Source organism: Notamacropus eugenii, chromosome 6 (genome assembly GCF_028372415.1).
Source record: "Notamacropus eugenii isolate mMacEug1 chromosome 6, mMacEug1.pri_v2, whole genome shotgun sequence".
Classification (NCBI taxonomy): Eukaryota; Metazoa; Chordata; class Mammalia; order Diprotodontia; family Macropodidae; genus Notamacropus; species Notamacropus eugenii.
The window spans coordinates 389,387,537-389,414,389 of NC_092877.1; the positions used below are offsets into that span (position 1 = coordinate 389,387,537).

At 35.5% G+C, this 26,853-nt stretch overlaps 1 protein-coding gene and 1 pseudogene across 2 annotated transcripts in view; both read right to left on the reverse strand.

Annotated features, from left to right (window-relative positions):
• Positions 1-5,809: 5,809 nt before the first annotated feature.
• Positions 5,810-26,853, reverse strand: part of LOC140510428 (ADP-ribosylation factor-like protein 13B) — a 49,938-nt gene continuing 28,894 nt past the window's right edge. For both annotated transcript variants that reach the window (XM_072619074.1, XM_072619075.1), the window contains exons 8-9: positions 17,955-18,060; positions 5,810-7,840 (exon numbers count right to left, since the gene is read on the reverse strand). In XM_072619074.1, the coding sequence (XP_072475175.1) occupies positions 17,993-18,060 (68 nt within the window). In that variant the 3' untranslated portion in view covers positions 5,810-7,840; positions 17,955-17,992. The remainder of the gene's footprint in view (positions 7,841-17,954; positions 18,061-26,853) is intronic.
• LOC140510429 (non-histone chromosomal protein HMG-14 pseudogene) lies at positions 7,855-17,041 on the reverse strand (annotated as a pseudogene).

Sequence of the window (26,853 nt, forward strand, 5' to 3'; positions counted from 1 at the left end):
AAGGCTCCTCAGGGCGTGCAGGTTGTGTCTTTTCTCCCGGTAAAGGACTACACTTTTGGCCCCGTGCTGTGTTTTGTGGATTTTTTTCCCCGCCCCACGTTGGGCGCCAGATGTTGGGGTCCCCTAGACCATTACAGGGATCCCTAAACCCCGACCCAAGGCTCTTGTCCAGCAACAGGCCTTGATCTAGTGAGTAATGAAATGAGGTGGGAGACAAGGTGGTAAGAGCTCCGTTTATTCCAGCTAGCTCACATGCATATATAGTCTTAATTACGTGAACATTCCTAAGCCTATACATTGAACCTATCACCTAACACTTTTCCTTATATGAGTGTCTTCTCCACTGGACATCTGGAGCTGGACAAAGAACTGCCACGTTGCAAACAAAGACGAGACCCTTCCTCTTGAAATCCATCTAGTTCCACCCCTACTGACAAGCCCCTAGGTTATCTAGGCAGGCTCTCAGTGTGGCGTCCTATGATGGACAGGGGTCGGCTCCAACTCGTCCCATTACAGATGACCAATGATACCAAGATTTGTGCTTCCTGCCTGCTTGCATGTCAACAAGCTATGCCTAGAACATTCCCATATTCCCGTTCTCTTCTTGATGAATTCCTTTTCTTCCTTCAAGATATAGTAAAAGCCTTAAAGATAAATGGAAGAATATTCAGTGATAAAAAGGTATCATAAATAAAGCAATATCTAATCGATGGAGTGCTAATGATGGACTCCTCAAAAGCCCAAGATTTTCCTACATGGCCCAGGTCCCTGACATTCACCTGGGGCAATTGGTCCTTCCCAGCCAAAAAACTTTTCATTGTGGCCCTCTTTGTTGGCACCTGACCCCACCCTAGATGGCCCTTCCTTAATTCCATCTAGATTTCTTCTCTGTTACCTCCTAGTCACCCCAGACTACTTGGCCACTCCTGGATCACAATCAGATCTTCCCACAGTCTTACTGTATAAAAGATTCATCTTGCCTCCATCTTGCTTTGATTACTTAGGAGGCCTGGATGTCAATACACGTGTCACAAAGGCTCTGATTCTTAAAATCTGACCAATAGCATAGACTCATTAGGAATCTTGCTCACTCCAACCAGTGTTTTAATAAAACCTTATCTGAGTGAAAAAATGCTTGAGTCAAATTCTTTTCAGGCAGGACCTGTATCTTTTGACTCTGAATTTCGGGGTTCCCAGCATTTCTAGACTGTAATATAATGAACAACACACATATTTCATTATGTACATATATGACTGAGAAAATAAAATGAACATATCCTGTTTATGTAAAATTAATATATTTAAGTGCAATCTCAGACAAAGTTTTAGGTTTACCCTAAAACAAGTCACCGAATGAGGTCATTTACTTTGGGAAACAGTAAACAAAAACTCCTTAAATTTCAAAATATGCTACTGGAATGGAAAGGAATTTGTGTATTTGAGGGAAATTATATTACTGATACATTTCCTGCTCTTGCTACAGAAATGTGGTATTTTAAAAGTTGTCACAAATGATTTATTTTACAGTGTAAAAATAAAGCATTAGAAATTGGCACGTATTTCATTGATTATAAGGGTTCAGTAGTGGAAAGATTATTACTTGGAAGGAAAAATGAAATGTAAATTTTGAACTTGTTGCCTATATATTAAATTTTCATTTTTCTGTGCTTTAGTATAAGGCCTGAGAGACCTCTCTTTCATCTCCTGCTAGGTGGAGGATTAAAGGGAGAAATGTCTTCTAGATTTGTTTTTATTCATGAAAAATATAGTCAATCCTCCGAAATTCACAGTAATAATCTGTAACACCGTATGTTTCATTTATCAAAGACAATTAGGACTAAAGACAACGATAGTTGAGTGGAAGAGCTAGTTTTACTTGATATATTTATAGAAAATAAAGACAAAACATGTTTTGCATGACTGCACATGTATAGCCTATATCAAATTGCCTGCCTTCTCAATGGTGGTAGTGGGAGGGAAAGGGGAGGGAGGGAAGGCATGGAGGGTGAGAATGTGTAACTCCAAATTTTTAAAAAATAAATGTTAAAAATTGTCTTTACGTGTAATTGGGAGAAATAAAATTTTAAATTTTAAAAAGCATTAACATAAAAAAGAAAATAATGTCAAGTAGAGGTATCTGATATTTGAGGTATTCAATGTTTTCATGTTAAATTTCCTCAGTTTAAAAAGTTTTTGCCAATGCAAATTCAACATAGTGTAACTGCTTCAACGTCTCTTTTCAACAAGTATTTGAAGTTAATTCTTTAATTTTTGGCAATACCATAAAGCTTTTCCAACTTGGCTAAATTATATTTCTTCAGTTTGAAACAAGGTTAATGGTAGGAAACCTGGAGCACAACTGCCAGTTGGGAAAATTGTTGTCAGGTAAACAGAACCATTTAAGAATCACTTCAAGCAAAGAATGGTGTATTCTTTAATTTGGATATCAATTCTATGACTGGCTAAAAGCTCATATAAAATTTTAAGTGAATTCATTCTTTTCAGTAAACACTTTAAAAAGGTAATTTTAAACTCTTAAATAACTTTGAGATGATCTTAAAAGTGTGACAAATTCATGAATATAGCCTTAGTCATATTGCTCAGTCATCTCGTGATCCCATTTGGAATTTTTTTGGCAAAGATACTAGGGTGGTTTACCATTTCTTTCTCCAACTCTTTTTACAAGTTAAATGACTTGCCCAGGATCATCCCACTAGTTAGAGTCTGAGGCCAGATTGGAACCCAGGAAGATGAGTCTTCCTGAATTGAGGCTCAGTGCTTTATTCACTGCCAAAACCCGAATAATATACTTCTTAACTTTTCTAGAATTCTAGAATGATGTGATGCCTTTTTCACTTGCCTATGACAACAGCTTACCTCTTTCTCCATATTTTTTTTTAATTTAAATTTATTTATTGATTTATTTAACTTCTAACATTCATTTTCACAAAATTTTGGGTTCCAAATTTTCTCTCCTTTTGTCCCCTCCCCCCATGCCAAAACACCGAGCATTCTAATTGCCCCTATCACCAATCTGTTCTCTCTTCTGTCATCCCTCTCTGCCCTTGTCTCCATCTTCTCTTTTGTCCTGTAGGGCCACATAACTTTCTATACCCCTTCACCTGTATTTCTTATTTCCTAGTGGCAAGAACAGTACTCGACAGTTGTTCCTAAAACTTTGAGTTCCAACTTCTTTTCCTCCCTCCCTCCCCACCCCTTTCCCTTTGGAAGGCAAGCAATTCAATATAGGCCAAATCTGTGTAGTTTTGCAAATGACTTCCATAATAGTCGTGTTGTATAAGACTAACTATATTTCCCTCTATCCTATCCTGCCCCCCATTACTTCTATTCTCTTTTGATCCTGTCCCTCCCCATGAGTGTTGACTTCAAATTGCTCCCTCCTCCCCATGCCCTCCCTTCCATCATCCCCCCCACCCTGCTTATCCCCTTATCTCCCACTTTCCTGTATTGTAAGATAGGTTTTCATACCAAAATGAGTGTGCATTTTATTCCTTCCTTTAGTGGAATGTGATGAGAGTGAACTTCATGTTTTTCTCTCACCTCCCCTCTTTATCCTTCCACTAATAAGTCTTTTGCTTGCCTCTTTTATGAGAGATAATTTGCCCCATTCCATTTCTCCCTTTCTCCTCCCAATATATTTCTCTCTCACTGCTTGATTTCATTTTTTTAAGATGTGATCCCATCCTCTTCAATTCACTCTGTGCACTCTGTCTCTATGTGTGTGTGCATGTGTGTGTGTGTGTGTAATCCCACCCAGTACCCAGATACTGAATAGTTTCAGGAGTTACAAATATTGTCTTTCCATGTAGGAATGTAAACAGTTCTACTTTTATAAGTCCCTTATGACTTCTCTTTGCTGCTTACCTTTCAATGCTTCTCTTCATTCTTGTGTTTGAAAGTCAAATTTTCTTTTCAGCTCTGGTCTTTTCATCAAGAACGCTTGAAAGTCCTCTATTTCATTGAAAGACCAATTTTTCCCCTGAAGTATTATACTCAGTTTTGCTGGGTAGGTGATTCTTGGTTTTAGTCCTAGTTCCTTTGACTTCTGGAATATCCTATTCCACGCCCTTCGATCCCTTAATGTAGAAGCTGCTAGATCTTGTCTTATCCTGATTGTATTTCCACAATACTTGAATTGCTTCTTTCTAGCTGCTTGCAATATTTTCTCCTTGACTAGGGAACTCTGGAATTTGGCCACAATGTTCCTAGGAGTTTCTCTTTTTGGATCTCTTTCAGGCAGTGTTCTGTGGATTCCTTGAATACTTATTTTGCCCTCTGGTTCTAGAATCTCAGGGCAGTTTTCCTTGATCATTTCATGAAAGATGATGTCTAGGCTCTTTTTTTGATCATGGCTTTCAGGTAGTCCCATAATTTTTAAATTGTCTCTCCTGGATCTATTTTCCAGGTCAGTTGTTTTTCCAATGAGATATTTCACATTCGCTTCCATTTTTTCATTCTTTTGGTTTTGTTCTGTGATGTCTTGGTTTCTCATAAAGTCATTAGTCTTCATCTGTGCCATTCTAATTTTTAAAGAACCATTTTCTTCAGTGAGCTTTTGAACCTCCTTTTCCATTTGGCTAATTCTGCTTTTGAAAGCATTCTTCTCCTCATTGGCTTTTTGAACCTCTTTTGCCAATTGAGTTAGCCTATTTTTCAAGGTGTTCTTTTCTTCAGCATTTTTTTGGGTCTCCTTTAGCAGGGTGTTCACTTGTTTTTCATCCTTTGCTTGCATGTTTCTCATTTCTCTTCCCAGTTTTTCCTCCACCTCGCTAACTTGATTTTCAAAATCCTTTTTGAGCTCTTCCATGGCCTGAGCCCATTGAGTGGGCTGGGATATAGAAGCCTTGACTTCTGTGTCTTTCCCTGATGGTAAGCATTGTTCTTCCTCATCAGAAAGGAAGGGAGGAAATACCTGTTCCCCAAGAAAGTAACCTTCTATAGTCTTATTTTTTTTCCCTTTTCTGGGCATTTTCCCAGCCAGTTACTTGACTTCTGAATATTCTCTTCACACCCACCGTGCCTCCAGATCCGCCCAGACAGTGCTTGGGGTCTGAGATTCAAATGCTGCTTCCCAGACTCAGGGCTTTGGGCGGGGGCTGGGCTGCTATTCAGTGTGAGATTAAGTTCTGCTGCTCAGCTGGGAGCAGGGCTGCCTCACGGGCTCAGTTCCCTCAGGGCCTTTATGCAGAGACCTTCAACAATGGATCCAGGCTCCTGCCTGCTTAGGGAGCCTTGGTCTGATCCCACCTCCGCTGCTGCCTCCTGAGCGGGCCTGAGTTATGGGGGCACTCCACTCCCCTCTTGACCTGCCAAAGAGACCCTCTCACCAACCCTTGTCACTTGTGGGTGGAGGGACCCACGTGGCTGCTGGAGATTCCATTCCTGAAGCCTGCTCGGATCCAATCCTCTTGGCACCACGCGGCCAAGGCAGGGCTGGGCTGGGCTCCGGGTCCGCAGCATCAAGGACCTTTTGTGAGAGGTTTTCAGGTTCTCTGGAACAGAAATATCGTCCACTCTGTTGTTCTGTGGCTTCTGCTGCTCCAGAATTTGTTGGGAGTTCTTTATTACAGATATTTTATAGGCTGTGGGTTCAGAGCTAGTGTATGTGTGTCTTTCTATTCCGCCATCTTGGCTCCACCCCCTCCACATTTTTATCAACAAAAAACCCTGGAGAAAATATTTTTTAAATAATACAACAATAAATTAGTATTACAAAGTGAACTAATTTAAAGTGCTTAACTAAAGTTTTTATACTAAAGATAAAAAACAACAAAACAGAAACACCAAAGTGACAAATATTGTTTTATTGTGTATAACTATGATGGTTCATAGTCTTCAGGATTATAAATTCAGCACAGGACAATAAAACAAGCATTAATAATTCAATTCCAATTACATGTAAAAATGCCTTTTAAAATAGCTTGTTTCTTTGCATAACTAAATAATAATACTAATACTATATATTTTATATAAATAATACTAAAATATTAATAAAAATATAAATAAATAATAATGCTAAATAATGCTAAAATTTTCAAACTCTATAATTAAATCCATGACTGGATCGTGTCTTATAAAATCTGAAGTATTTCTCAGATTTAACATGCTATGTAACTGGTATTGAAATAGAAGGCTTTTTCCTTAAGTATGATATACATGACATTAGTTATTAAAAAAGGTACAGGACATGCCCCTCAAGATTTTCATACTCAGGACTAGAGTTCCATGGAGCTAGATTCATAACAGTTCAAGAGATTAAAGTAAAAGGTAATTAAAATGTGATACTATTGGTTGTAATATTAAAAGTAAATTGCTATCATATTAATACTACCATAAAAGTATTCACTAATGCTTTTATATCAGATAGTAATGTGTTTCTGCCTGACGCAGAAACTATCAAACAGCTCTAATTTTTCCCAGAAAAGTGGTTTAGGTTTAAATATAATTATACATCTAATTAACAATAAAACTGATATTTGCTGATAAAATACATAACTGAATCTTGTCATATGTATGATCATCATACATAAAATCATATGAAAAATAATAAAATACACAATACTATTCTAATTTTTAATCTGAAAAAATACATTATTTTGTGATCTATTTATGAAATACTCTTTGAGAAATGTAGTAGTTTTGTTTTTCTTGCTCCAGATTTTTTTCAGTGTCACAACTACTGCCTGGCTGTGAGACACCTCTTTTGGAAACTGCATTAACTTCTGATGCGGTTAAGGTATTGCAAGTTTTAAAAATTGTAGTGAAAAAGAATGAGGGATACCTGCAAGAGGTAATATAGCTTTGAAAGGAGTCAAAGTGTTACCAGATCCTTGATCACTGAAATAATTTGTGTTTATATGTTAAACATATGAGAATTATTTAAGTGACTTTTCATATGAGAATATAATTTTACTCACTAAAAAAAAGTATTAGCAATAAAATATTTCTAATAAAAGAAAACAGGTCAACAAAAACCAGAAAAATTTCCTTGGGTTCAATTAGTATAATTTGGTGTAGAATAAGATTTAAGTTTGTTATAAAAAATACAATATACAAATATCAGGACAAATAAGGAGGGATACTTTAAGAATATTTTTTTTATTTTTATAACGCCATATAAATATATCCTACTTGTACTGTTATGTTTGTCAAAATAAATCTACTCCACCAAAACAAAATATGGTTACTGACATTCAACAGAAAACAACAAAACAAATTATGTTAATGCAAACTCTCAGACAACATTTTAGAAAAATATAGCTTAAAACTAAAGTTTTATAATTTAACTAAATTTTACAACTAAAGTTTTTAGTTTCCAGAATTTAACCCAACATGAACATGTATCTTACAAAAATATTTTTGAAAGGTACACTATCAAAATACTGATTATTATTAAACAAAATATTAAAGTGTCCCAAGTCCAAATGTCTTTTGCCTGAAGTTGTTTTCCTTCAGGTCTATTGCCATTAATGTTCGCTGTAATGGTCAAAATCTTATCTTAACTTGGTTCCAAAAGTTTACTTGGTTCCAGAAGTTTTAAGGCCATCTTATTATCTCTTTGTGTCTTTAAATAATAGAGATCAAGTACTGGTCCTGTGGAACTAATCAGATCTCTGGAAGAGATCTCAATGAACCTACAAGATATTATTTCTGCAGGTTACCAAAGTTCAGAATATTTTCTTCTTTGCAAAAATAAAATTGTGCTTAAGCTAATTCAGCCATCAATACCTTGTCCTTCTTGACAAAGAACATGAAAATTAATTATGGGGTTAACTCATCATTTTTGGTGCCAGATTTCTGATGTTTAGTCAGATTCCATCTATATAAAAGGAAAAGAAATCAAGACTTAATTAATCCAAATTACATACCTTATTTTCATATAACATTTTTTACCCAGGCAACCATAAGCTTCAAGGGGAAGGGGATGGGAAAAAAACTCAACACATTTTCTTAGGAATTTCTATCAAAACAAAACAAAGTTTTCAACCACTCTGATAAAAGCTGGACTCTATACCTGGTGTTAAAGTTTGGCTTGGATTTTTTAACAACATCCAAAGGTATGCAATAAACCTGTATTATTTTATTTCAAGAATCAATTTACATCCTAGTAAATTAGCCTAGTAAGATAGCACAAAATACATTATTTTCTCTTGAACTCTTTACCCTGGAAAATGTTCTCATTTTCTATCTAAGATAACTGATGTAACATTAAAACTTGCTTGCTATTTTAAGTGCATTCACTGCTAATGAAGAGATAAGTAACTATCAACTTTCTCAAGTACTTAAGTCACTTTCTAATACTGTGTCACACTTTGAGAGAAATGGTAGAGCGCTAGCAGAGAAATTCAGGCTCATTTGAGATAAAAGAGGAACATGTCTTATTTCGTACTTCATAATAAATTTTTATTCCTTTACTAACAAAAGAGACTCCTTTATTTAGATTCAAATGGCCTATAGGGATATTTAATGTATTCACACAAAATGAATATAGTAAAATATTACTAAATAAAAATCCATTTATCCAAAAGTCATTATTCTGCAATCATAATGCTAATGATGTTTCTTAATAAAGATGGCCTAAATTAGCTTGGTCATCTTCCTTTCACTGGTCTCTTTTAATGCGTGGTAAATACATTTAACATATAATGTAATTCGTAACCTTAAATACAATATTGTTTAATACATAATCACCAATAATCCAAAGATAAGCTACAGTTTAATAATTTTTGTCTTCAGGCATTTCAAGATCCATCAATCTACAAGCATTTATTAAGCCATTTAACATCTGAAAATACAAAATACTTGTACCAAAAACAAAGAAGAAAAAAAATCTGTACTCATAAAGAGTCAATTTCAAATTTATGTTTCCTTTTCAGCACATAAGAAAAGTAGAAATACTTGTCTTTTTCCAACTGATTTTCTACGAAGTTAAATATAAATGATTTTTTGTTAGAAAATTAAAATTATGTAATGTTTCACTTTTTGCTTTAAAGCAACTTTATTAGTCTAATATAATACTTATTTCCAATAAGCAGTTTCTCTAACGTTCTTGGTAGCAGAAGCCTCTGCTCTCTTCAGATAGCCATCTTTTTTTTTCTTTTATAATCAAGATTTTATTAGTTCATTTGGTAATCAGTACATAGACACTATGAATAAATTGTACATTTAAAAATGCTAGAAAAGTCTAAAAATTATCTAGTTATAATCTTTTTCTGAACTGTTATTCCAGTGACTTTCTTACTTTAAGTTTGGAGGCAACTCTCCCTAAAAAGAGGTTATCAAATACCAGTATCTTGAATATAGATAAAGTATTTGGTCTTTAACAAAGCAAAGTTCCACTAATTCTGTATTTGATAAAACTATACTCGTTATAGAGATTTTCCAGTCTTTTAAAGCACATTGATGAAGTTACTGGAAAAAAAATGTACCACCACTATCAAAGATGACAATGTCACAAATAGCACACAATTTTGAAAGGGAGATCCACCACCAGGGGGCAGTTTTATTTAGGAAATAATTGTGCCGAAAGACAAGATGGATACAGATTAAAATAAAAGCTTTAAAATTCATGGTCACAACTCCAAATTGCTATCTGTGCTTCATTTAATATGTTAAAACTGCCTACGGAATGTTAAGCCTATGCACAAGACACACAAAACCATACTAGTCAACATTCTACTAATTTCTGGTTGTATTAAAACAAACAAACAACAAACCAAACCGACAACCAGCACACGATTTCACCTCTTTAAACAGGAATCTAAATAAAGCTGCTTTAGATTGGCTTACATTTATCTAAATGTTTTAAAATATTAATGGGATGAGGTGGTATTGCCTCCTTCTTAAAAATGTGTTTCTAGAGCTACTAAAAAACTGGCATTTACAAAATAGTTGATAAAAATATTCCTCTAAATTGTACAAGAAGGGAGGTAACAGGGACAATTGTTAAAACACTTGGTATAAGATGTTATTCAGATTTGGTTTCTTTCTCTCCTGCTGAATCAGAGACTGGAACCTCTTCATTTTTAGTTTCTCCATTTTCTGCAGGCAAGTCATCTTTATTCTCTTCTTGGTTAGTAGCTTCTGCTTGTTTTCCTTTTGCTTCTTTTCTTCCTTTTGTGTGAACTTTTTTGTCCTCGGATTTATTCTTTCCAGCTGTCTTTTTAGGCTTAGATTCAACCTTTGCAAGGACTGGTTTAGCTGACAATCTAGCTGGCCTTCTCTTGGGCTCCTCCCTTATTTCCCCTTCTGCAGAGTTGACCTTCCTCTTGGGCATCTTGGCTGCTAGGGGGGATCGGCTCCCTCTCCCCACACATGGGCAAGCACCTGTGGGTCGGAGGGAAAGGGCAATGGCGGCGGGAGCTTCTTCTCCAGCAGGGCTCCTGGGCCTCGACGCTCCTCCTCCCCACACTGGGCTGCGAGGACCCACCCAGACAGCCATCTTTTTAAAAAAATTACTGACCTCTATTTCTGTATTATGTGAAAACCTGTAAGCAACAGTTGTAAATCCTAAACAAAAACATAAAATGGTGACTTCAAGGGTCACATAATATTTGCACATAACTACAAATATTTGATTATGCTGGTAGAAACCTTAACACTAGGGAACATGAAGTTTAAGTAATACACCTTGTAAAAGGTGCTAGTAGTTCATTAAGTATATACATTGTGACTTCTTTGCTCATGAAGTATGACAAATGTTTTAGATTTTGCATTTGGCAGTCACGAATGGAAGAATCTATAAGAAATGATGACAGATCATAAATGGAATAGTAATTTTCTGACACTAGTTGGTTAAACTTATAGGACAAGTTAGCTAATGAGTCAATGATTTGTCTCATGAAAAGTCTGTGCTCTGAATGTATACACACACACATTCACTTGTAGAAACAAATGAAATTTATGAGGAAAAAATGGGGCAAGAGTCACACTTTTATCAAGGTGAATGCTTAATCAGAGCTCAACTAAGAATTTTCCTTGACCATTAATTTTTAACATGACCATAGGATTTTGGTGATACACCAAATGGCAAACCAAATAAATTAATTCCTAACCCTCCTTTTTGTGTTAGCTCTGTCTTTAATTTTTCCACTTGCAACTTACTGCTTTTTGGTAGACACCAGCAAAGAGGAAAAAGGATAAAAAAAAAAAAAACCTATTTGTCAGCTTCTCTGGAAAAGGAAAGTCTAGTGGTAAAAAGTGGTGAAACTCATGTTCAAATTAGTATTTGGATGATTATTACTTAACTTGTATTTATCCCCACAATCAGGTGATAGAGTGAATTTAGCAACTTACAGTAGAGACATTAATTACTTAAACAGTATTTCCAGATTAATACAACACATGCACATATGAAAATTAAAAACATGTCATGAACAGAAATCTGTTGAAATTGAAACATAAACATTTAAATCTTTCAATGAAAAATGTTATTTTTTTCAAAACTCAAATTTAGCAATACACACTGGAAATTAAAAGATAAAGTATGCTACGTTTAAAACCTAAATATCTTAAAGAATACTATTTTCTTCATGTTCCCAAAAGTAAAAGATTTTGATTTTACTATGTGATTTTGTGATGCAAATTTATCATATTTTTATATCTTAAAATGAAAATGTTACTATTTTTGAACTGCTGTAGTATACAGAATTCTGATTTATTCAGAAATATTACTCCTAATTCAACTCACGGTAATTCAGCTAAATTCTAAAACTGAAAAAATGGATTAGTTTATTTTGTGATTTCACTATAAAAACAAATCTAAATGTTCTTAAGATGACCACTCTAAGTCAAGGTGTGAAGGAAAAGCTTGGCCCTTAAAAAAATAAAGAATTCTAATTCTTTAATTTATACTCATGCTTCTAAAAATTATTTTTGAAAGTCCAAGCAATTGGCAATCTGTTTGAGATGGCTGGAATGGCAAGAAAATTCCCTGCTTTAACAATATTTTACATATTTTTATATCATTTCAAATTTGCCTGATAAAACTATACATCAAACATCAGACTTTTTTCTAATAAAGCCACATCTACATCTATACCTGTATATCTTGTATATAGCCAAAACAAGGAGTTGGATGCTTTTAGTAGATGCTTTAGTTAAACTGTGGTGGCCTGCTTCCACAAATGTACATTTCTAATACTTGACCACAGTGTAGAACTTGCTTTGGGTTTACAATTCAATCAACAAACCTTTATGAAGTGTTCTCTAACAAGTTGTCCTCCATGTATTTGTTAAGACTTCTTCAAGATTTTTCTATACAAAACACTGTGCTAAATGCTAGGATACAAAGACAAAAATTAAATAGTCCCTGCCCTCCAAGTCTAAGTATACAAGCTCTGGAGTTCTACTATGCTGGAAAGTATGGTCCTAATAACTGAATTTGTAAACCACTTGAGACCAAGATAAGCTAAGTATAGAGTGGTTTATTAAAAGATGTAAATGCCATGAAACAATGCAAAGTAAAAAATGGAACTTTGTCCCTTACACTTCTGTAGTAATGGTAATGTGTAGTATCAGAAATAAATAGCAGAGGATGCTATGAATCATGCCATTTTTAGAAACTCAGTGACCAGTAAGTCAACACTCTACCAAAGAAAATGAACCATGTCAACAAAATTTTACCATGAATAAAACTACAAGATACAAGGAATGGGAGGGTGGCACACAATCTTTTTCTTAGAGGGACAATTAAAAGAGTTGGTAGGGTTTGTTTTATTATGCACCCAATAGCAATTAACAACAAAGCATCAAACATTTGGCTGTCTTGCCTGTCTATGCTCATAAGCATTGGCAAAAAAGTCACAAAGATAATCAAGTTTATTCATGAACATCTGTTGCAGAGGATGAGAAAGTAAATAAATTCTACAAAGGTATCAATAAGATCCTGAAAACTACAGTAACATCTTAATACATCAGTAACTGATGGGGGAAAAGTGGCTTAATTGGAAAATAGGGTTAAAATATGAAAAGATCAAATGTTTTTGAACTGCACAAAAGGCTCACAATTCTGTAAAACTTGAACACTTCAGAAAGACAATGAATTTAGAAGATGCTGAATGATGACCACTGAAAATTATCACACAAAAGAAATCAAAAACCCTTTAATGGACAGGATGACATCAATAGTCTATGCAATCAGATTCATTTGGCAGAGCAAAGATCAAAATCAACACCAAATCAGAAGGATAAAGATAAGAAGCATGAAATTACAGTAGCAAGTTACTAATAGATACCAAGAAACTCAGCATAAAAAAGGGAAAGGTGTCAATATGGAATGTCTCTATCTCCTATAGAAGTCTGCCATGACAGAGCACTCAAAGAGCTCAGAAACCATTCTGGCAGACCACCATGCACCCATGTGGTTGCCAATCATGCAATACCATAAATACTCAAAGCTTTGGATGACCCAAAGGATCTCCAAAATTAGTTTTTCTCTTTCCAGACTGTACTTCTCTAATCTTACACCTCCATACAGATGTCCAAATAATATCCCTGAAACTTCATCATGACCTTCCCTGATCAGGAATATTCCAGGTTCCCTATTGCTTTTAAGATAAAATATAAGCTCTAACTTGACACTGAAAACCATTTTGAGTCCAACTCTGGCTGACCTTATTTCACACAATTCCCCTTCTACGTAGCCTGTGTCACATTCATTCATACTAGTCTAGGTCCTGCCTCTGTGACTGTGCAGACTGTCCTGAATGCTATGAACAGATGCTCTGTCTTCTTGTTCACTTCCTTCTCTGCTCCATGCTTGGATTTACTTATCTATGTATATATTGTGAGTTCTTTGAGTTGTCATTTCACTTTGTATTCTTCGTTACCAGCATTAAACATAGAACATGTATAATAAGTCCTTGTTATATAGCAGGCATAAGAAAGCTACAGAATGACTTTTTGTGCAAAACATTGTACAAAAAATATTATTCAGATGTATGATAAGAAAAGTACAGGGACAATCATGCAATGAGAGCTTGCATGTATCCTTTGTTCTAAAAGAGGACCATGACATCAGGGGGGTGATGCCATGATATGCAAGTGAATTGGATTTAAGTGAGGAGGGCTGTGCAAAGTCACCAAAGTTAGTCTTCCAGAGTCTTCTGGGTCCAATGGCCAGATACACACATCAGAAAGACTGTAGATGGCCCCAGATGCAGTGCAATGCCTTGGTCTTTTAAAGGTCTGGTTTAAATACAGTTTTATGGAATGTGGGAAGAGAAAGGGGGGAGATAGGAGGCGCCTTTATCACACAGATAAGCAAAGAGAACAGGAAAGGGAAGGGGATAAGTTGTTCTGGAACATGAGGTAAAGGGGTGCTTTGTGGGTTCATGGTGGTGGACATCCATGCATACTCATCATAGGCAGTCACACCCTGTATTTTATCTCATTTCTCACTTCCTGCATCCAGCTTTCTCCATCTGCCCCTAGCACTCCTGTCTGCCTCACCTCACCAATTAGTGTATCTCTTGCACTATTTAAGTAAAAAAAAAATATTTTGTTTCCAGACTCCTAGTAATGGTTTTTCAGATAAAATTACTCTTTGATAGTGTAATTAATTATCCTTTTCAGACTTTAGTAGGACCTACTGTGCGTCAGTCAGGTTAGTTATAGTGATTTCGGTTTAAGGCACAGTTCTTATGAAATAATTATGCCTGTGAACCCCAAGATATCTTGGGATGCTTGAGAAGGGACAGAAAGGTGCATGTTGATACATGTTAAACTTTGGAAAGAAAGGAAGAAAGAAGGAAAAGGGGAGGGAGAGAAGGAGAGAGAAAGAAAAGAAGGAAGAAAAAGGAAAGAAAAGAAAAGAGTTGTATTTCCCAACTGGCTTTGAACCCACATCAACAACAGGTCCCAGATCAAACCCCACTTGGCCATTCTTTGGGGACTAATTGACTCAGAATGAATGTAAATAGAAACAATTTCTATTTGGGCCAGAAACCCTGAAAGTCTTCCCCTCCCAGTTTTTTTGACTAGGGTAAAGGTGCCATTTTTTGCCTCCTTTTATTCTGACCTAGTTGTAATTACTGAATGGGAGTTGCCTCAGTTAAACAGACCTGTTAAAGACCTTAGCTTTAAAAGGCCAAGGACTTGCACTGCACCTGGGGCCATTGCCAGTCATCCTGGTGTGTATCTGGCCACTGAACCCAGATGGCTCTGAAGAGAAACGAAGGCTGGTGACTTTGCATAGCCCTGTCTTACTTAAATCCAGTTCACTTGCAGGGCACGGCATCACTTCCCTGATGTCATAGTCTCTCTTGAGAATGAAAGAAAAACAACAACAACCTGTGTGAGAGCAAAAACTACATAAATGCTATGCTAGTGCCCAAATATAAAGATCCCAGAGAAAGGAACTCTCCATGGGAGGATCTGAAAAGAATCTCACAGAAGAAAGTATGGAGTCTGAAAAGGATAATTAATTAGACTACCAAAGAGTAATTTTATCTGAAAGACTAACGCTTTGTGTCTGGAAAAAATATTTTTTACTTAAATAATGCAGGAGATACACTGATTGATGAGATGAGGAAGACAGGAGTGCTAGAGGCAGATGGAGCAAGCTGGATGCAGGAAGTGAGAAATGAGACAAAATACAGGGTGTGACTGCCAGAAAAGTGATCAAAGAAGACTATGCATTGAAGTCCCTTACAATGGACTCATTTGTGTGCTTTCACAAAGTCCCCCTTTACCTGATATTTCAGAGCGATGTATCCCTGCCCCTTTCTTGTTCTCTTTGCTTATCTGTATGGACTTTGGAGCACAGCCCCTCTTCCCCCTTTCCTATACTCTTTGTTTATCTGTATGATAAAGGCACCTCCTGACTGATACCTCCTCCATCCTCCTTCCCACATTCCATAAAATTGTATTTAAACCATATCTTTAAGTGGCCAATCACCTTTGCCTCCTACAAGAGCAGGGTTGCCTCTGCCTCTCTAAGATAAGTAACCTATGCTCTGTCTCACACATGGAACAGAGCTCCTTAGGGTTCTGCCTCACAGGAAGCAGACCTTCTTAAGTACATCATCCCAATAAATGCCTTTTTTTTAACTTGGAGAACTTTCCGGGTGAATTTCTTTCAATAAACACAACCCACACATCTATTCCTCATCATTAATCATTCTATATCGATAACATTCTCTTTTCTAAATTTTATACTATACTACCTTGAGGCAGTTAGTGGTGCAGTGGATAGAGCACCAGTGCAGGAGTCAGGAGGACCTGAGTTCAAATATCACCTCAGACACTTGACACTCACTAACTGTGTGACCTTGGGCAAGTCACTTAATCCCAATTGCCTCATCCTGGGTCATCTTCAGTCATCCTGATTAATGTCTGGTCACTGGATTCAGATGGCTCTGGAGGAGAAGTGAGGCTGGTGACCTGCACAGCCCTCCCTCACTCAAAACAAAGTCAAGTGCAAGTCATGTCATTACTTCTCTGATGGCATGGTCTTCTTCGGCAATGAAGGATGAACACACACTATACTACTTCTAGAGTCATTCCCTGATTACCACCTTGCAAGCCTTCAAGTTTAAGATAATTTCATACAAAATAATATCTTAATTTATGTCCTCACCTTATTCACATTTTTAGAAGTTATTTCCAAAATTCAACATGTATCAAATTAAGGAATGCCACAACTTCAGGTCTACTCAGCTGCATATGTGGGCATATGTAGTGTTTATAAGAAAAACGCTATCTAAAAATATGTAGTGTTTACAAGAAAATCCTATTTTAAACCTTCAGAGTTTAATCCTTAGTTCCTCAAACTTCTTCTGATTAGAATTTTATCTTAGTATTTTGTACTCAAGAACCTTATGAGAGAAGATTTATGTGGCACAATTATTTAACAAAGATTTCTTAAAAAACTTAAGATTCCTTCATGCAATTAGGTAAGATCTTTTTTAAATTTTAAAAACTTAAAAGATTTTATTTTTCTTTTCCAGGTTATTGGAATAATTATGATGGTCAAGTGCTACTTGGAATATTTTTACAGCTATACTTTAAGAATATTAAATAAAACTATACAGATACCAATGTATTTAAGAGAAAAAAATGAAATAAAATTTTTTTGACATCAGAAGAAAGGAAAACAGTTTCAGAAATAAAATATTTGCTTGTTGAAATGATATATGTAAAAATGGAGGATGAGATATCAAATAATGATCTTGTTCCATTACCATTTTCATGTGTTTCACCAAGAGTTTCAAGTTTTGGAAGTCTAGTAACTCTGGGAGTTTTCCAGACAACTGAAGGAAAATGAAAACATTCAAAAATATCACACTACTGTCAAGTTGTGAGTTTGCTCAGAGTATCCTTTTTTTTGCTGGGAATTATGCATTAAAGAACAAAGAGATAATGAATGATAATTTTGTATCTGTTTTAAATGTTTTCCAAGTTACATTTTTAATTAAAGGCACTTAGGTTCATTATTTATATATCAAATTTTATTCACATAGAATAAAGAGAAAAAAATCAGTACAATATTAATTAATAATAATAGCTTTCAGATTTAATTAGGAATTACTAAGAAAAATGTAAAAAGAAATCTACACATTTTAAATCCAATCACTTTGGTGTCAAAGTAATACTATAAATTAAGAATCAGATACTTTCAGTACTTGCTTTAAAAATATTATGCAATGTGTCAAAATTATGCAAGGAAGTCTATATGACTGAGCTCGAATGTATGGATGTGGAAAATTGTATTCTAAGGGGTTCCAATTTAAAAAACCACCTTTTGTGCACAGATCTTTAAAAGAGAACTTGAGGGCGAAACATACTTTCTATTATCACTCTGAGAATTGTATGCTAAGGTTACCATGATTGCCATTTTTTTGGAAAACATGAAAACCTACTAATTTATGACTGAGAAACTATTCAAAAATGTTTTAGGAAAAAATATCCTTTTTTTTTTCCTAATTACTCACCAGCTGGAGGTCATTTGGGTGGTATAAGAATCTTTGGATCAGAGTTTCCTGTATGTAAGTGGTGCTACCCGGAACTTGAATTTCTTATGTTTCTTTCTACTGTGTTCTGTGTGGAACATAAAAAGTTAAGAATATGTTAACTGACTCATTATAAGAACAGTATAAGAACTCTAACATTATATGAAAAGAAGTAATATTTTTTTTTAAGCCATGACTACTGATACTCATCCTCTAGGCTATTCCTTCCATCATGAGGTGGAAGTGGCACACAAAATTATAGTTCTACTAGACCGTGCAACAGACCTTCTGGCCGAAGAGTTGGCTATCAGGTGATGAATTTAAATTTGGATATAATAGCTCACTAAGCCACATATTGCCATCATGGTAGATGATACCAACCCCAAATCTACCACCATGATTGGCAGTTCCAATCCATTAGTAGCTCCAGTCCATTGATCTGAATGTCTTATCAGGTTAAGTACAATGAGCCTTAATCTTTCCTCTATATAACTACTCTTTCAAACTTCTGAATAAAGAGATCCCAATTCTTCCTAAAAATTCTATATCCTAAAATTTTTCCTAAAATTTTCTCTTATCTAAGCTAAATAACCACAGTTCACTCCACAGATTTTTGCGTGATGAGATTTTAGCACTTCTCACTCCCCTTGCAGCCTTCCTAGGGACAGTGTTTAGCACTAGAGTAAGGTAGTATAGTCCTATAATCTTATTTAAATAATGGAATAGGAACAGATAGGGGAGAGCTGAGGCTGTTTGAACTCTTGATTTTGGGAGTTCTGAGCTGCAGTGGGGTATGCCAATCAGGGTGTTCACACTCTTCAGCATTAATATGGTGAGCCCTTGGGAATAGGGGGATCACTAGATTGCCTGAGGAGAGATAAGAGAGAGAAAGAGTAGGTCAAAACTATTGTGCTGATCAGCAGGAGGATCCAACCTGTAAACAGTTCCTATACTTCTAGCCTGCTAAGAAGGGGAAACCCAGTCTTTTGAAACAAAAATGGCACACAAAACTGAATGCAGTCTAAAACATTCTTAATTTTTTTGGTGGTAAAAACATATTACTGACTGACACCCCAAGTTCCAAGGATTTGACAAAACAATTAAATAAAATTGTCCAAACTCTTGAACTCCTTAGCATGCGCTCTTGTACTTGTAGAGTTTACTGTCTGAGCTCAAGTACAAGACTTTCCAGGCATATCCGCTGAAAGTGTCATGTTATATGTCCCTATACTTGCTACTTTACTGAGATCATTATGGATCTCAGCTTTTTTCACATTAGCATCATGTTATCTACAAATGGGATTAAGCATTCCGCCTAGATTGAAAATGCCAAAGGCAGAAATCTGGGGCATTCTTGACTGAAGACAACCTTCCAGGCCTGTATTAATCTCCATTAATTAACATCTTTGGTTTTGATAATTTGCCTAGTTCTGATTTTGCTTAATTGCACACTACCATCAAGTCCACGTCTTTCTATCTCCAAGAGGATAATAGAAGAGATAATGTGAAAACAGTCTTGCTAAAATCCAGGCATAGAATCGAGGGAATCGAGGGTTAGAATTGAGGGTTTGTGGGAATTCCTGATGTACCAATCCAGTAACTGTCAAAAAATGAAATGAAGTTAGAGTGGCAATGACTTCTTCTTAATGAATTTATACTGATTTCAAGTGATATTATCACCTCTAAGTAGACACAAACTATTACACTTTGATGATTCATTTGAGATTTTTTTCTAGGTATCAAGATCTTTGGCTATAGTCACAGAACTGATTTCTTATCTCATTTTAGAAAATCGGGAACATGCGTGCCCATTTGTGGTCTTGCTATACTATCACCCCCTATTTTCAAGACAGAGGTTTAAATTCTGTTTAGCTCAGGTTATAAAAAAATGCCATTCCCAAATGTTGTGACATCAATGCCTTGATTTTAAATTCACCTCAGTATTTGGGGAATTATGAATTCCATTGGTGAATGAATTTCATTCATTCATCTTTCTACTAACATAGACAATGAACACCCTCTTGTGACTTGGTAGATGTCTTTGACAAGTTACTGTGACTGAATACATCCAACTATAAGAGCCCAGTAGTAACCCCTTCAGACAAATAATAAATAAGCAATCAAAACACAAACTCAGATGAGGACTACAACTTCAAAATGCCTACGTGGGAAGCCTCAAGGGAGAATATGAATTGGTCTCAAGACCAAAAAGAACTCTTGAAACACCACAAAAAGGATTTAAAAATCAATTAAGAGAGGTAGAAGAAAAATTGAGAAAAGAGATGAGTTATGCAAGAGAATTATTTTAAAAAATGGCAGCTTGGAAAAGGAAGCACAAAAATTAACTGTAGAAAACAACTCCTTAAAAAATATAATTGGCAAAAGGGAAAAATATCCACTGATGAAAACAAGTCCTTCAAAAGCAGAACTGGCTGGAGGAAACATGATGGAGTAAAGGCAGGGACTTGCTTGAGCTCTCCTCCAAAACCCTCCAAATAACTTTAAAAATGACTCTATACAAAATCTAGAGCAGCAGAACCCACCAAAAAGATGGAGTGAAAGACAACTTGGAAGGTCAGTAGGGAAGGGCGGTTGCACCAGGGTAAGAGAGGAGGACAGTCCATCATAGGCTATACCAGCACAGACTGAATCCCAGAAAACATGGAGCAGACATTGGGGGTGATTGAATTAGTGACAGCAGTAGTGTTTTCCTGACCTCTCAGCCCACAGATGTCAAAGACAACTAAGAAGGTGAGCAGGAATGGCTTTTACAGCTGGCACAGTCAAGCCAAGGTGGCACCAGTTCTGCCACAGACACAACAAACTAGGAGCAGGCTTTGGGAGTAAATGAATCTGCAATAGCAGTGTCAGTCTCAGTGGCTGCTTTCAGATCTCTCAGCCCACAGACAGTAAGGAAGTCGAACAAGTGGTCAGAAGGAGATTACAAGGGACTTTTTGCTACCACTGAGGCAGGATTTTTTTGCTCTGCCCATACTTGGAACTGGGTCAGAGTCCTGGGTGGCATTCCTAGGGTGAGGCACAGCAGAGTTTGCTGCAGCAATGGAGGGGGGACGTCCTCACAGTTCCAAGGCAGGAAAAAATGCTTGTGACCAGAGCACAGGCCAGGATAGTAATAAAGACCTCTCCTTGATCATACCAGCTTAGAAGAACTGAAAACTTATAGATCCCTAGAAAGATCTCTGAAAACAGCTACACAAAACCCCTGAAGCTTCTTCAGACAGCACGGTTTCCACCCTGGAAGCACAGTATTACCTTAAGAAACAGTTAAATGTCAAGTAACAGGCTGGAAAAAATGAACAAATAATGGGAAAAAACAAATAAAAAAGAAAGTCACTGTGGTGACAGGGAAGATCCAAACACATACTCAGAAGACAACAAAATCAAAGTTCTTACATCTAAAAGCTCCAAGAAAAATATGAATTTTTCTCAGGCCATGGGAGACTTCAAAAGAGAAGTAGAGGAAAAATTGGGAAGAGAAATGAGAGTGATGCAAGAAAATCATGAAAAACAAGTCAACAAACTGATAGAGGAGACAAAAAGTGCTGAAGACAATAACACCTTAAAAACACACTAGGTCAAACGTTAAAGAGTAATGTCTTACAAAGTAAAATTGACCAAATGGAAAAGGAGGTCCAAAAGCTCACTGAAGAAAACAATTCCTTAAAAACTAGAATGGAGCAAATGGAAGCTAATGACTTCATGAGAAATCAAGAAATGATAAAACAAAACGAAAAGAGTGAAAAAAATAGAAGACAATGTGAAATATTTCACTGAAAAACAACTGACCTGAGAAATAGATCTGGGAGAGATGATTTAAAAATTATTAGACTACCAGAAAGCTGTGATAAAAAAAATCATATTTCAAGAAATTATCAAGGAACCTGATATCCTACAACCAGATAGTAAAATAGAAAATGAAAGAATCCACCTGATGAAAGAGATCCCAAAAGGGAAAAAAAAAAACCTCCCAGAAAAATTACAGCCAAATTCCAGAGCTTCCAGGTCAAGGAGAAAATATTGTAAGCAGCCTGAAAGAAAAAACTCAAGAAAGGTACAACAGTCAGGATAACATAAGATTTAGCAGCACCTACATTAAAATATCTGATGGCTTGGCAAAGGAGCTAGGATTACAACCAAGAATCACCTACTCACCAAAAGTGAGTATAAATCCTTCAGGGGAAAAAATAGACATTCAATGAAACAGAGGACTTTCATGTATTCTTGATGAAAAGACCAGAGCTGAATAGAAAATATGACTTTCAAATATAAGAATCAAGAGAAGAAGAAAATGGTATAGGAAAGGGAAATCATAAAGGACTTAATAAGGTAAAGTTGCTTACATTCCTAAATGGTAACATATTTGTAGCTCATAAGACCATTCTCATTAATAGGGTATTTAGGAGTATATACAGACAGTGGGTACAGGGGTGAGTTGAATATGAAGGGATGATATATAAAAAAATAAAATTAAGGGGGAAAAGGAATGTACTGGAAAAAGAGAATGGGAGAAGTAGAATAGGGCAAATTATCTTATATAAAAGAAGCAAGAAAAAGCATTTCCACTAGATGGGAAGAGGGTGGAGGTGAGGAGGAGTGAGTGAACCTTCCTGTTGTTAAAACTGTCTCAATTGCAAATAGAAATCTATCTTAACCTACTGAAAAGTAGAGGGGGAAGAGGGTAAAAGGGGAGATGGAAGATGTTGACAGAAGGGAGGGCAGACTAGGGGAGGGGTAGTCAGAAACAAAATACCTTTGAGGAGGGACAGAGTGAAAGAATAGAAGAAATTGGGGGAATGGGATGGAGGGAAATAGTTATCCACACTAACAAAAAAAAAATTTGAAGCAAGTTTCTCTGACAAAAGTCTGATTTTTTTTTAACATACCTATCTGTAGCCACTGGTGAAGGGAAACTCTAACTCACATTTGATAAATGGTCAAAGGATATGAACAGAAGTTTTCAGATGAAGAAAATTAAAGCTATGTATAGCCATATGAAAGAGTCTACATCACTACTGATGAAGGAAATGAAAATTAAAACAACTCTGGTGTAACACCTCACCCCATCAGATTGACTAATATGACAGACAAGGAAAATAATAAATGTTGGAGAAAATGTGGGAAAATTGAAACACTAATTCATTGTTGGTGGAGTTGTGATCTGATTCAACCCTTCTGGAGAGCAATTTGGAACTATGCCTAAAGGGCTATAAAATCATGCATTTCCTTTGACCTAGCAATGACACTACTATTTCTGTATCCCTAAAGACATTAAAAAAAGAAAAAAGGACAAGTATGTACAAAAATATTACTAGCAGCTTTTTTCTGAGGCAAAGAATTGGAAACTGAGAGGATGCTCATCAGCTGGCTGAATAAGTTGTAGTACATGAACATAATGGAATACTACTGTACTATAAAAAATGATGAGCTGGATGCTCTCCGAAAAATATGAAAATATTTACATGGGCTGATGAGAAGTGAAATGTACTGTGTACAAAGTAACAGGAACATGGTAAAATAATCAGTTGTGAATAACTTGGGTACTTTCAGCAATACAGTTATTGAAGGTATCTCTGAAGGACATAGGATGAAAAATGATCTCCATCCCCAGAGAAAGAACTAGTGGTGTCTAAATACAAATTGAAGTTTACTTTTTTTACTTTATTTCTCTTGAGGATTTTTTTTGTCTCTGTTATCTTTCACAACATAACTATTATGGATGTATTTTGCCTCACTACACATGTATAACCTATATCAAACTGTTTGCCTTTTCATTGTGGGGATGGAGGTGGGGAGGAAAGAAGGGAGAGAATCTGCAATTCCAAGTTTTAAAAATGAATGTTAACTGTTTTTACATATAACTGGGGGAAAATTTCAAATAAATAAACTTTTTTTTAGAGTTATAGTATATACATTTCTATTTCTTTAAAAGTGGAATTATGCAAACAGAAAGGGAGGTATAAAAGCTCACTGAAGGAAAAATTCTTAAAATTAGGATTGGGCAAGTGGAAGCTAAGAATGAGTCAAACAAAACCAAAAGAATGAAAACATAGAAGAAAATATAAAATATCACATTATAAGTGACCTGGAAATTAGATCCAGGAGAGATGTTTTAAGAATTATTGAACTACTTGAAAGCCATGATTAAAAGAAAAGCCTGGACATCAACTTTTAAGAAATTTGCAAGGAAAACTACCCTGATATCCTAGAAGCAGAGGGCAAAATTGTCACTGAAAGAATCCACTGAACACATCCTGAAAAAGATGCCAAAATGAAAACTCCCAGGAATACTGTAGCCAAATTCCAGAACAATGAAGTCAAGGAGGACATGCTGCAAGTAGACAGAAAGAAACAATTGGAAATATCAAGGAAGCACGATCAGAATTACACAGAGCAGCATGATTATCCAAAAGGCAAATGACCTTGCATTATAACCAAGAAAAAACTACCCAGCAAAACTGAGCATAATCTTTCAGGGGAAAAGATATTCAGTGAAATAGTAGACTTTCAAACTTTTCTGATAAAAAGGACCAGAGCTGAAAAAAAAAAATTGATCTTGAAATACAAGACTCAAGAGAAGCATAAAAAGGTAAACCAGAAAGGAAAAAACAAAAGAAAACAAACATGTTATTCAATAAGGTCAAATTGACTGTTTACATCCCTACATAGGAAAATGATACTTGTAACTGTTAAGAACTATATCTCTCTTAGGACATTTGGAAGAAGTATACTTAGATGGTGTGCATATAAGTTGACTTTGATTTAATGATAAAAGAAAATTAATTAAGAGGTGAGAAAAAGGATTGCACTGGGATAAGAGTAAAGGAAGAGGCAGAATGTAGTAAATTGTATCACATAAAGAGGGATGAAAGACCTATTATAATAGAGGGAATAAAGGGAGGAAGTAAGCATTGTTTGAGTCTTACTTTTAACAGATTGGCTCAGAGAATAACATAAACACTCAGCTGAGCAAAGAAATCTATTTTATAGGAGGGGGAAAGGAAAAAGGAAAGGTACTGACAGAAGGGAGGGCAGATTGAGGGAAGCAATGGTCAGAAGGAAAACACTGGTGAGAAGGGACAGGGCAAAGGGAGAGCGAAAAGTATAAACATGGGGAAAATAGGATGTAGTGAAATACACAGTAATCATAACCGTGATTGTGAATGGGATGAGTTCTCCCATAAAATGGAAGCAGATAGCAGAATGGATTAAGATCCATAATCCTACAACATAATGTTTACAAGAAACACATTTGAAGGAGAGAGATATATACAGAGTAAAGATTAAAGGCTGGAGTAGAATATATCATGGTTCAGCTGAAGTAAGAAAAAAAAAAAGCAGGGATAGCATTCCTGATCTCAGGCAAAGCAAAACAAAAACAGATCCAATCAAAAGAGGTAAGAAAGGATACTGTATCTTGCTAAAAGGTACCATACACAGTGAAACATAACCCTAACCCTAACCCTAAAATGGTATGGTCAATTTTGGTACTGTTTTCTTAATATTGAACCAGCTCTGTATTCCTAGTATAAATTTGGTATAAATCCCACCTGGTCATAGTGTATTATTGTCCTGGTACAAATTGCTATAATCTCTTTGCTAATATTTTCTATATTGTTTTTATCAATATTCATTAGAAAAATTGTTCTACCATTTTCTTTCTCTCTTTTGATTTGGTTTAGGTATCAGTACCATATTGTCATAAAAATAATTTAGTAGGACTTCTTTGTCAATTTTTCTAAATAGTTTATCAAGTATTGGAATAAATTTTTCTTTAAATATTTTGAAAAATTCATTTGTAAATCCATGTAGCCCTGGAGATTTCCTTAGGGAGTTTATTGATGGCTTATTCAATTTCTTTTTATCTAAAATGGAGTCATTTATTTTATTTCCTCTTCTGTTAATCTGGGCAATTAATATTTTTGGTTAATATTTATCCATTTCACTTGGATTGTCAGACTTTAGGACATACAGGAGGGCAAAAAAGTTCCTAATTATTGCTTTAATTTCCTCTTAATTGCTGGCAAATTCACCCTTCTCATTTTTGATACTAGTAATTTGGTTTTCTGTTTTCTTTTAATTACTCAAATTAATCTTAGGCTTATCTATTACACTGTTTTGTTTTTTGGTAAAACCAGCTCTCTCAGTTTTATTAATTTCTTCTTTGATTTTCAGAATTTTTAATTTGGTGTTTAATTGAGGGATTTAATTTGTTCTCTTTCTAGCTTTTTTAGTTGTATGCCCAATTCACTGATCTCTTTGTGCATTTTCTTTATGAGATTATGAAATATGAGATATGAATCTTCTCCTAAGTACTACTTTGGCTGCATCTCATAAATTTTACTATGTTGTCTCATTATGGTCATTCTCTCTTTGATGAGATTATTGATTGTTTCTATGATTTGTTGTTTGACCCACTCATTCTTTAGGATCATATTATTTAGTTTCAAATAAATTTTTCATCTATCTCTCAATGATCCTTTATTACATATAAATTTTTGCATCTGAAAAGGATGCATTTAATATTTCTGCCTTGATTTTTGTGCCCTAATAAATGGTCAGTTTTTGTGTAGGTGCCATATGCCACCAAGAAAAAGGTATATTCCTTTATATCCCCATTCAGTTTTCTCCAGAGGTCTATCATATTCAACTTTTCTAAAATTTTCTTCACCTCCTTAACTTCTTTTTTGTTGCTTTTGTGGTTGGGTTTATCTAGGTCTGAGAAGGGAAAGTCGAGTTCCACCACCAGTATAGTTTTGCTGTGTATTTTTTCCTGTAACTCACTTAACTTCTCCCCCAAGCATCTGAGTGCTCTATGACTTGGTGCTTATGTATTTATTTATGTATATAATTACCCAAATTA